Here is a 12,473-nt window from a genome sequence, read left to right on the forward strand (position 1 = left end):
ACCTTACAAGGAGAGGGTTACTTTCATTTACATTGGGAATTAGAAGGTAAAGACTCAGTACTTTGATGATTCCAGGTTAAGTGTCAGGGAGCGAGGCTGCCAGGGTGGAATGGTTAATGATCACAGTGGCTGTAAGGATAGTGATAGAGGAATGAGGGTAAGTGCCAAGGGATGGTAGTCTTGTGACAGTGACTGGGGCTTGCCAGCAAGCTTCTGGGCTCGCTGAGTGGAAAGTCACAACACCTGGATAGGAAACAGGTACGGTTCTTGCTTATGGAGAGGAAAGGGACATCAAAGGCCTAAGATGATCCTGATGAGGTCTTTAACTCCCATAATTACACAATGTTCAAACAAACACTTAGTGACCTTGAGCTTTTCAGCTAAATGACAACAGTCAGTAGGACAGTTTGTTACTTCTGTGACATCAGAACTCTGGCTAGGTAAACTTTAAAGCAACGGGCAGATTTTTCTCGGAGGTACAACAGCACCGAGATGGAAGACAGAACTCATTCCGGTGCTACGTGGCCAGTGCGTTCCTGGAGACGAGAGGATGGTCAGGTCAGAAGCCTTGGGTGGGGTGGCGGTGGACTGTGCGGGTTGATGAGAAGAGAGGAATCCCCTTATATTCCTGGAGGAAGAGGAGAGACAGAAAGTGGGACCATGTGTTATTATAAAACACTTATTGGAGCCTATTTTGGTATTTGGCAAAGACTCTTGCTTTTCCCAGTGGTTGAGATAACGTGGGCTTCCTTCTGTGAACCAGGTCTTCCCTAGAAATGTAGAGGTTTCAAGAAAGAAGGAGTACAAATTGGGAAATATAATCTGTTCATCAGAAAAACAATTGGCCCTGAAACATCTCAGGCTGGTGAAGAAAAGGTGTGGGTCCCTGCACCCCAATGCCTAGCAATGAACCAGACACATGGTTTGCTTCTCAATGAGTATGTTTTGAATGAATCAGTGGTTGAATAGATGATATTCCTACTTTTTCATAGAGACGTTTTCTCCTTTAGATGATTGCTTAAATAACATATTAATAAGGTGTTTAGTGATGAGTTGGAAAAACTGTACCTTGTACCAAGGTCATCATCCGTGACTGCCTCTTGAAGAACTTAAGCACCCAGAAGTATGACACAGAGTCCTAAATGAGGATGTCTTCTGCATTCAGCCCCAGACTCTTTCTAGAAGTTCCGATGTTAGCTAGCGTCTTCAGCAATCATTGCTGAAGAAATTGGTCCAGATAAAAATCCATGCATCTCAGCTCTGCCATTTACCTGTTGTGTGGTAACTGTATTCCCCTGTGCAAGTGCACGGTATGTGAATGACTTTATTAAGAGTGTATCATCAACCAGTTAATCCTGCTGCAAAAGGTCTTGGGATCAAAGATTGAAAAGCAACAGTGTAAGTGATGTTGCACTTGGTGTGATGGAAAAGACAGGAGGCTTCATTTACATGATGGAAAGATATTTTCTGATATTGCTAAATATGTAAGGTGTTTGGTCCAATGCTCTACTCAGGGACTCTAGCATTTCTTATTCCTCTTGCAACACAAAATGTAGGTGTTACAAAGACCACCAGCTCCTCTTGCTGTTTTTCCCTTCAAATTACTCTTTTTTTTCCCTCCATAATTGGGAAGACAATGGCTTATGTTCATTCTGTTCTTCAATCATATCTTTTGAGTGTTTTCTATGTTTTGGGCCCAGTTTTAGGGTTTACCCTAAATTGGGTAGAATTGGGACAGTACTTAAATACTCTATCCTTTTACATGCTGATTTCTGTTTTTAGAAGCTCAAAAAGATGATAAAAAAATATTGATGGGACTTCCCTGGTGGCGCAGTGGTTAGGAATCCACTTGCCAATGCAGGGGACATGGGTTCGAGCCCTGGTCCGGGAAGATCCCACATGCTGCGGAGCAACTAAACCCATGCGCCACAACTACTGAGTCTGCTCTCTAGAGCCCACGAGCCACAACTGCTGAGCCAATGCGCCTAGAGCCCATGCTCTGCAACAAGAGAAGCCACCGCAGTGAGAAGCCAGCATACCCCAAAGAAGAGTAGTCCCTGTTCACCGTAACTAGAGAAACCCTGCAAAGACCCAACGCAACCAGAAATAAATAAATTAATTTTAAAAAAATGAGTCAAATGAAGCAGAAACTGCTGATAGTAATAATTCAGGAAATCAGAAAGAAGAGATAAAGTGTGGAAAGGTTGGATTTTGGGCGAGGACTCTATGTATTTGACACTGTGGATGATACCAAGCTGTGAAAAACCTGATGATTTTCCTTTTTGACAGTAATATAAATGACTTATTCTTTTCACATTTTGGCTCATTTCTCTCACTGTTTAAAACTAAGTCCTAAAGGTTCATTTGTTTATAGTTTCTTTTTTTTTTTTTTTTTGTGGTACTTGGGCCTCTCACTGTTGTGGCCTCTCCCGTAGTGGGCAGTGCTATTATAATCCCCTGCCATTCTCCATAGGAGAAAACCGAGCTGTAAAGAGTTACCTAAGCTTGTCCGGGAGACAGGCAGCCAAGGTGCTGAGTCTAGGTCTGTAACTGGCCTCACTCACTCCAGAGCCATTGTACTGACCACGCCCTGCTGATTTGCAGCACCCATGCAGTCAAACAAGGCGGTCAGCAGGCAGGACCCATGGGTGCTGTCCTCCTAGTGAGCCTCTGAATGCCGCCAAGTGCTGACCACCGGAAATGGTACCAGTTATGGGAGAGAACAGCAGAGAGACAGCGGGGATGAATGGGGTGGAGATGCGGGAGGAGGGTGCTGAGGGCCAGTAGGAGGAGGGCAGGCCACCTGAGGTTTTAAAGCGAGCCCACCATGGGTGGTCTCATCACAGACCCTCAGGCTACTGGTTGTTTTTCATCCTGAGAGTAAAGTCTACGCTTCGAACTTTTCTACCAACGAGGTGGAGGCATGTGACCTCACCCTGGTGGAAAGAGCCTGCTGCAAGAGAGAAATTCTCTGAAGGCTTGTGTTTGGTCTTTGTCTTTCAAGCACATTTTACATCACACTCCATCGTCTATTTGTGTTTATTTCTAGGTGTTGTGTTTTAAACTACCATGTTTCTCTGCTTCTGATATATAATCGTTTATAAGAGTTTCCACTGATTTCAGAATGACATGTGGGCGGGTAAACCTGCATTAATTATAAGGCACATTCCATTTTCAGAAATATTAAAATACGGGAACAAGATGTATCTGAGAATCGAGACAATTCAGTGAATTCTGAGTAAAATTGCTGCTCCCAGAAGATGTGTCATGTTTCTGGTGGGGCTGGGTCTGTCCTCTGGTCCATATTTGTGTACATGTGGTGGTAGACAAGAGCCTTGGTATATGATTCACAACCTTAGATGTGTTGTGGTGAGGGGAGCGTGTTGTGGTTGGGGCCGAGAAGCGTGGGGAGTTGCCCAGAGCTCATTCTGGGTCCTTTCCTGACATCTCTCGGGGCAGGGTTCCTTGACCTTTGCACTGTTGACATTTGGAGCCAGCTAACTCTGTTCAGGGAGATGTTTAGCAGCATCCTTGGCCTCTGTCTGCAAGGAACACCCCTTCTCTTCAGTTGTGACAACGAGAAATGTCTGCAGATATGATAGAATTGCCCCTGGTTGAGACCCGCTGTGTGAGGGCAAAAGAGAAGCACCTGAAACAGTGGACCAATACAGAGCCTTTGACCACAAGCTTTCCCTTTTATTCTAGGGGGTCTCTTGTGCCAGGATACACCAGGTAGGACACCTCTGTCATCTGGCAGCTGATGTTGTCTTTGGCCTTTATCTGCCAAGTGGCCAGATCTGAAGGTTTCTAGGGACCCTTCTAAGTGTGAAATTTTTCTCAATGGTTGAAAGGATTACAGGATTTGAAATAGTATCAATAATAACCTATCGCACCATTCCAATACCTCTGTTGAAGTTTTCCTTCCTCAAGGTTTAAAATGTATAGTATTATTGTACTAAATGTTGTGGTCATATTATTTGTTTATTTAACGTTCATTCAAGTGAGGATTTGGCTTATAAATGAAAGAGGAGTAAGAAAGAGTCACTAGGAGCCAGTACAGAAAGATAATAAATGCCTAAATATTATTTAACAGGCAGTGGATTACATATCAACATGGTCCAGTGATGGTAGGAAGATGGCAAGACTTTCTTCTCTCCTGAAAGTCTAGCTCATGTTCACCCTTGTAGGTGGTGATATTTGCCAAGAATTTCTGAAAGGAATTTGGAATCATCTGAGGCAAGAATTAATCATTTGTCTTCCAGCTCTCATTAGAGATTCAAGTTTATTCATGAAGCAAAAAATTATTGAAATTCCTATTGTGCTCTCTTTTTTTGTATTTTCAAAAATTAAAAAAAAATTTATTGAAGTATAATTGATTTACAATGTGTTAATTTCTGCTGTACAGCAAAGTGACTGTTATACATACATACATACATACATATATATATACTTTTTCATATTCTTTTCCATTATGATTTATCACAGGATATAGACTAGAGTTCCCTGTGCTATACAGTAGGACCTTGTTGTTTATCCATCCTATATATACTAGTTTGCATCTGCTAATCCCAAACTCCCAATCCATCTCTCCCCCAGCCCCCTCCCCTTTGGCAATCACAAGTCTGTTCTCTATGTCTGTGAGTCTGTTTCTGTTTTGTAGATATGTTCATTTGTCTTGTATTTTAGATTCTACATATAAGTGATATCATATGGTATTTGTTTTTCTCTTTCTGACTTACTTCGCTAAGTATGATAATCTCTAGGTCCATCCATGTTGCTGCAAATGGCATTATTTCATTCTTTTTATGGCTGAGTAATATTCCATTGTGTGTGTGTGTATATATATATATATATATATATATATATATATATATATATATATAAATAATATTACACCTTGTTTATCCATTCATCTGTTGATGGACATTTAGGTTGTTTCTATGTCTTGGCTATTGTGAATAGTACTGCTATGTATTGTGCTCTTAAGTGGTGATTTAACCGTGAGGGAAAAAAGGCCCAATCCTGCCCTCATGGCGGGTGCAGTCTAGTGGAGGATGGTGGACATCAATCCATTACACAGACAAATAGGGAAGTTGGACCTGATCTTCGAGGTCAGGAAGGCTTCCTGGAGGAAGCAATATTTGATCCAAGACCAGAAGAATGAGCAGGAGTCTGCTAGGTGAGGCAGAGGCGGGGATTTGCTTCTGTACATTTGTATGAACGGCTTGAGTAGTGGAAAACTTAATAGTAAAGAGACAAGTGAGTGAGAAAGTCAGTGCATCTGCTTCTATCAGTAGGTTCTTATTTATTTATTTATTTATTTATTTATGGCTATATTGGGTCTTTGTTGCTGCCCGTGGGCTTTCTCTAGTTGCAGCAAGCAGGGGCTACTGTTCGTTGTGGTGCTCGGGCTTCTCATTGCAGTGGCTTCTCTTGTTGTCGAGTACAGGCTCTAGGTGCACAGGCTTCAGTAGTTGTGGCTCACGGGCTCCAGAGCACAGGCTCAGTAGTTGTGGCGCACGGGCTTAGTTGCACCACGGCATGTGGGATCTTCCCGGACCAGGGCTCGAACCCATGTCCCCTGCATTGGCAGGCGGATTCTTAACAACTGTGCCACCGGGGAAGTTCTATCAGGAGGTTCTTAAACAGCTGCATTTACTCCATCCTAAATCACCCTTGGTTGTAATCTGCAAAAGCAATTTAGTAATAGTTTTTTCAAGTAGAAAGGCAAACACCGCAATAGATGTATATATTGAATATTATATGCAAGTATATATTCCAATTTCAGAAGTTCTAAAATATTTAAAGAAAGAAAAAAGCTTACCTTAAAACCAAGGAAATAAGGCATCAAAATTCAAATGTCAGTCTCAAAATTTCACAAATCATCCAGTTTGGCACAGGATGTTATTGTACTTTATGATTTACGTGAAATTGACTTGAAGCCCTGCTCATACTCCGAGGGCCACTGAGCCTCTCTTCCATGGATTCTTAGAGACTTGCATTTCTCCAAGGCACCTCCCAATCTGAGTCCTGCTTCTGTTGAATTCTTCCTCTCCACCCTGTCACCATCTGTGCAGGCTCTTTCCACCCTGCCTTCCCTCCCTGGAAGCCGTTTTGATGCCCCGCTTCCCAGGGTTCCACAGCCTTAAGGCTGCAGACACAGCAGAGCTTACTGATGGTCTGAGCGGCAAGGGAAGCGGGTGGCTTACACTGCAGAACAACACAGCGGGCAGAATACAGTGGCACCTTTGGCATTTCTGTTCTTAGGGAAACAGTGTGTAGTGCTGTGGTTAAGAACAAAGTTTCTGAAGTCAGGCTGAGATTTTCAAAACCCTCTTACTCTGTCACTTTGGGCAGATAACTGTACTTTTTGGTGCTTCAGTTTCTTCACCTGTGGAATGGGGATGAGAGTAGTACCTACCTCACAGGATCGTTGTGGGTATAAAGTGCTTGGAAGGACATCTGGAGTTAAGCGCTTTGGAAATGTTAGCTATCATTATTATCAACTTTATTATTATTGCTATTATTATTGTTATTATTATTGAAGGTCCTTTGACCACCCCTGCTAGCTGGGATAATCTTCATTGGCCATCTCTGCCACGCAAGCTCCCACCTCCCCACTGTGTTGATAGGACCTCTTGCTTCCTGGTCAAGATCCTCCCTTTTCCTCCCCAGATCCCTTCTCCCCCACCCCCTGAATTCCCATTTACCATTTACATCTTCTGCAGCACTGTTTACCCATTGCATTAGCTTACTCCCACCTGTCTCAGCCTAACCCCTGGAGTGAACTGTGTCCTTTAAGGTGTATTACAAAAGAAGAGCAGCTCGCATTCTCTCTCTCTCTCTCTCTCAGATTTGGTACAGCTCACTCTGAGATGTTTTTACAAATCTAACTGGTGATGATGTTCTTAGGAGAAGAAATTGTGCCAGTGCTTTGGAGAAGCGAGCTGGAGCCTGGCTGGTTCCTCAGCCATTGGAGTGGCTTCTAGAAAAACAACCTTGGCACCGGGACAAGATGAAAATGCCTTGTCTCTGTGACCTCTGAGGCTCGGCCAAGGCAGGAGTGGATAAAGAGCTAACCTGCCCCGCCTGCCAGCCAAAAATAGGCCAACTGCATCACAAGGCTGTCGGTAAAAAAACCTTCCCTCTGCAAAAGGCTGTGGCTCAGACTGGAAAGGGGCCAGGGATGGGTTAAGGTAATTCACTCCCAACCCTGACATTCTTCTCTTAGCATCAGAGGCAGGCTTGGAAACCATGTAGTGCTACAAGGAGGTGTAAATTCGTAACCAGGCACGATGTGTAAGCAGCCAGGTGAGGGAGCATGTGCCAGTGAGGTTACTTACAGATGAACTATTCTTTGTCTTTACTCTGAATAATGTAGACTTTTTGGGGGGTCAATCGGCTTATTTTTGTAAGTTTTTTGTTTCTTGTTCTAAAGGTTAATTTGTGTTTGTTGTAGAAAGTTTGAACATAAAGGAAAGAATCAATAAGGAAATAAAATGCATCCGTCAATATATAAGGAAATAAAATGCGTCCGTCATCCTACCATTACAACCACTGGAAACCTTTGGTGCCTTTTTTTTTTTTTTTTTGGCATCTTGATGCAACGTATGGTTTTCCTAAAATTGTGATCATATGCGGTTTTCTGTCTTGCATTCTAAAAGTACACACAGAGCACTCACAATGATACTGTATCTCATGAGGTCACTAAATATCACTTGAAAACCAGATGGTTTTTGGCTTATTAACCTCCTCGTGGCCGGGCTGAGTGCAGTGGAGTGGTGGCACACATGTCCATGTTGGTAGGAAAATATGCTAGTCTGGAGTGTTCTTCAGACTCCACAGTCCCAGGTGCCCACGTGCCGTCTGTGAGAGCGGAGATGTGCTGGCCATTCAGGGAGGTGGGGAAGGAATGGAAGGCTGCCCCAGCTTCCCTGGAGAACGTGTGACACAGTGAGTACAGCCTGGGCTCCTAAGGAAAGCATTCCTGGTTTGTATTCTCTCTGTGCCACTAACCAGTTGCCTGACTTTGATTAACCTACCTCATACTCTAAACCTCAGTTTTCCCATCTATAAAGTGGAACTAATGGTTGATTGTATCTATTTCTTTGGGAGAGTACCTGACTCCGAGTAAGTACTCAGTAGCGATTGTTAGAATACTCTTATGATTAATCTCTCAAATGAAGACTGGGTCAGCTGATTCCATTCTATGAGGATAGTGGGTAGATGGGTTCACTCTGTAAGAAAATCTCCAAAAGGAAATAAAAATGTGGGCGGGATTTAGTATGTTCTCTCAGAGAGGTGGTATGGTCAACGTGCAAGATGATACAAAGAATGGAATTAAGGCTCCTTCCATTACTCTTTTGAGGCCATGAGTGGAGGGTGCTTCCAATGCCTGCTAGGAGGTCACCCACCCCAGGGTCTGGGTCCAGACCAGAGAGAGGCTCCAACCCCAGGCAGGCATCTTCCCAATCAGACTTGATGGAGCAGCTACACCATCGAAAGTTTTGTTGCTTCTGCCAAGCTTGTTAGGGCCTGAAATTGACACACTGGGATGACATCTTACCTTGGTGTGCCTTCATGGAAGGATCCCCAGGTACCGGGGGTTCAGGTCTGGCTCCAGTCAAGAGCGGGGGAAGCATCTGAGGTGGCTGGAGAGGCCCGGGTTTGAAGCCCAGCTCTGCAGTAGCAATAGGACCTTGGGGAAGTTTCACACCCTCAGTCTCTCTTTTCCTTCTCACTTGATCTGGGTTAGACGTTTGTACCTTGTGGGTTGTTGTGAGGATTAAAAGAGATAAAGCCTAGGACATGCCTAATGCCATGCTGGACTCACTGTAGATGCTCAATAAATGTTGATAGTATCTTCCACCCTTACACTCTGCAAGATAAAACAAGGAAGAAGAAGAGAGTCTCTTGGTTTCTCCATCTGGAAGTAAGAAGGGTTGATAAGACTTAATGGCTCACTCAGCCTCTAGGGTTTGGGAGATGTTGTCTTGTCCTCCGAGTGTGAGTCCTAAAAATCAGTAGTGAGCTTCCAATATTTCCTGGCACATCCTGGCAGGTAACCAGAGTAAATGCCATGTGCCAGGCACTGAACTGAGCCCTTTGCATGGGCCATCCCATTCAGAGCTTACATTCCAAAAAGGAGAAAAACTGAGGCTCAGAGACATTAAGAAACTCACTCCAAGTTTCTTAGCTGGTAAGTGGTGGATCTGGGATTTGTACCCAGGTCTCACTACCTCTGGAGAGCTTGTTCATAACTAAAGACTTCTGCCCCCTGCTGGAAAAAATAAGTACAAAACAGACTAGAATGGCCTTTTCAGTTGCTAAATTGTAAGCTCCCTGAGCCCAAGGACTGTGCGTTATTCACTCCATCCCCTCCCAGGCATGCAGCAAACAGGAAACTGTGGACAGACATCCAGAAAATCTAAGCATCTGAGCCAGGCTTCCTTTAAATGCAAATGTCCTGTGAATAGTAAGTGTGTTAGATACATATCTTTGCTATGAGAGAAACCAGGACTTTCTCAGGTCTCTGGGTGAGTGCCCAGAGCAAAGGAGATTGAAAATCTGGAGGGGAAGGGCCTTTCCTCTCTTTTTGTTCCTCTACAGAAGGAAGGGAGGAAAAGGAGCTAGGATGAAGAGGACAGCTCCATAGGTTTCAAAAGAAAAAAAAAACTATCTGAATTATTGATATCTGGGCCCTGGGCATTTGCCAGACAAGGTTTGGTGGTCTGCAGTGCACAAAAAATCCATGTTTCTAAGGACTTATAGAAAACTGCCACTTCATCCATCCTTTGATTGTTTGTTCCTAGGGTCCTGTCGGCCTTTGATTCCCTTTGCACCTTTGACTCCTTCCTGATTCTCCCTTTCAATGTGGGCTTGGTTTCTTAGAATCTTTATTTTCATCCATATAGTCCACACCTTAACTCCGGCCTCATTCCTCACTGCCTGGGCCCCTGTGGTGCCCCCCATTCACATCCCTGCTTCCAATCTTGCTCCCTGTTTCTCCCAGATTCTCCTCCCACATTGTTCCTCCTGTTACTGAACTTTGCCTTTCCCATCCTGCCTCTGAGCTTTTGCCCTCCATTTCCTCTGCCAGATGCCTGTCTCCCCTTCTCTATCCCTATCGAATGTCTACCTACAGCCTTCCAAACTCAGCCCACACTCTTCTTTCTCCTTTGTGACTCTGTTCCAAGCTGTCCCATCCAGCTCTTTGTAACTCCGGTAGCACTGATGCGTGTGTGCATCGTTCCTTTGGCAGTTAATCATGTGCTGCCTTCCTCCTCATCTATTCAGGAGTTCTTTAAGTGTCTGTCTTATTACTGAGTCTCCACTACATACAAGACACTCTGCTGAGGGTTGAGGGACAACAAAGAGGATTATAGGGTTTGCTCATCAATAAATACTTGAGGGAAGACCCCCAGAAACGGCTGTTCATTGGCTCAACCCATTGCTAGAAGTTCTTTCCCAACCGCACGGGAGGCCAAGCTGGGCGTGTCTCTGCTTTTGACATTCCACAAGTCTCCTCTGCAGAAGCAGATGCCTGGGGAATGCTTCTGTGTCAGCCTGGATTCACAGGCATGTTTCTAGTGAGGCCGTGCCCATCAATTCCAGACTTTATCAGCTCTGTTAGTAACATCTCTTGCAGGGCAATGCATGGATGCTGTCCGTTGGCTGGGTACTTTCCCTGAATGAGGACAACCTCAGCTCGACCCAAGAGGAGCCCAGACTGTCATAGGGAGTTTGGCCCCTGGCGGGGTCAGAATGGAAAGCTGGCTTCGGAGGAAGAAGCCCCTTCTGCCACCCCTGCATTCCGAAAGCTCACAGCACTCAGCTTCTTTGTCATCATTATTCTTAGGAACAAATGAGTGCGATCATTCATTTAACAAACATTTGCTGAGCACAGTGATCTCTGTTCCCTAGTGCCGACCTGGCACAGGGCCTGGCACAAAGATAAATATGACAGTCTCGGCTCTAAATGAGCCTACATCTAAGAAAGAAAGTGTGTGCAAATTACTGGGCGAACGATGCCAAATATGGGCACTCAATTATGTGTCCATGGCAGACATTTCTAATCGATCATAGAACTCATTCACTTTGAATCTGGACTGAGCTTCAGAATACTTCTCAATACATTGCTCCAGGCAGCCACTATTTTTATTTATTTAGTTATCTATCTATCTTTTTTTTTTTTTTTTTTTTGTGGTACGCGGGCCTCTCACTGCTGTGGCCTCTCCCGTTGCGGAGCACAGGCTCCGGACGCGCAGGCTCAGTGGCCATGGCTCACGGGCCCAGCCACTCCGTGGCATGTGGGATCTTCCCGGACCGGGGCACGAACCCGTGTGCCCTGCATCGGCAGGCGGACTCTCAACCACTGCGCCACCAGGGAAGCCCGGCAGCCACTATTTTTGAATTGGATTTTGCCCAAAAGTTGATTGGCTTGTGATCCATTCTTATCTTTAAGGTGGTCTAAAGGCCATTGAGATAGAGGGAGGGAGGCTCATTGTATTGAGTTACTGTGTCTGTCCCTTTAGTGGAGTGCTCAAAAGTAGCACTGCTTTTGGGAAAGCCCCTTAAGATGGCTCCTCATGACGCCTTCATGCTTCTCCTGCTCTCTCATGACTCCTTTCTGCCTGCGTTTTGGAGGATTCTTCTTCCTCCTCTTTCCCCACAGAACTAGTTGCGAGATTCAACTCTCATCCTTTCTAAGGTCTTTGTTCTTGCCTGTTCTCTCACTCCGAGAGCTAATTAAAGTGGTTAACTCCCTAATCTTTATCTTCAGATACATCTTTTTCCTAAGTCTCCCCTCCTTCCTTTGGCATTGGAGTACCGGTATGACCTGAGCCTACTTATCTTTCCCACTCCCTCCCCAGCCCCAACCCCTTGCCTCCAGAACCTCTGCTGGGAGGACCTGGGTCCAAGTCCTGTGGAGTCAGTTGTGGAGCATCCTGCCCCCCTTCTCTGTTTGGTCACGTCTTATCCAGTCTCTGAGTCTCAGCTGAACTGTTACTTCACCTGGAAAGTCATACCCAACTTCTTTATGATTTCAGAAGAGCACCACGGGCTGAGATTCTTATTATCTTACTCTTTCAGGCATTCAGCAAACAGCCACTAACCGCCTCCTTTGAGTCTGCAGTGAATACAATACAAACCTGCCCTCAAGGAGCTTAGAGTCTGGCCACACTTCTGCTGTTAGTTTTTCTTGTTCACATGTCATGTCTCTGCCATTAGACCAAACCCCTTGTGGTCACTGTGTCCCCACCATCCTGTACATATAGTTGATGTTCTCCATATCCTGAGTGGACTGAAAAGTGGCCTCTTTTCCTTTTTGGTTTGCTGTCAACTCCATTGAATATGTGGTTCTCAGGGAAGCTCACAAAGGGTTGGAGTGCTGGCAGGAGAAGGAACAGCCCGTGGAGGCTGGACCCCAGAGCAGTGGGAGCCAGGGTAGAGATGGACACCTCGAATGGAAA

At 44.9% G+C, this 12,473-nt stretch overlaps 1 protein-coding gene across 2 annotated transcripts in view; it reads left to right on the forward strand.

Annotated features, from left to right (window-relative positions):
• Positions 1-455: 455 nt before the first annotated feature.
• SLC1A2 (solute carrier family 1 member 2) overlaps positions 456-12,473 on the forward strand; it is a 92,243-nt gene continuing 80,225 nt past the window's right edge. For both annotated transcript variants that reach the window (XM_082626271.1, XM_082626272.1), the window contains exon 1: positions 456-558. In XM_082626271.1, coding sequence (XP_082482397.1) covers positions 551-558 — 8 coding nt within the window. In that variant the 5' untranslated portion in view covers positions 456-550. The remainder of the gene's footprint in view (positions 559-12,473) is intronic.

The sequence above is a fragment of the Mesoplodon mirus genome, assembly GCF_964341445.2.
Source record: "Mesoplodon mirus genome assembly, chromosome: 7".
In the NCBI taxonomy this organism is placed as follows: domain Eukaryota; kingdom Metazoa; phylum Chordata; class Mammalia; order Artiodactyla; family Ziphiidae; genus Mesoplodon; species Mesoplodon mirus.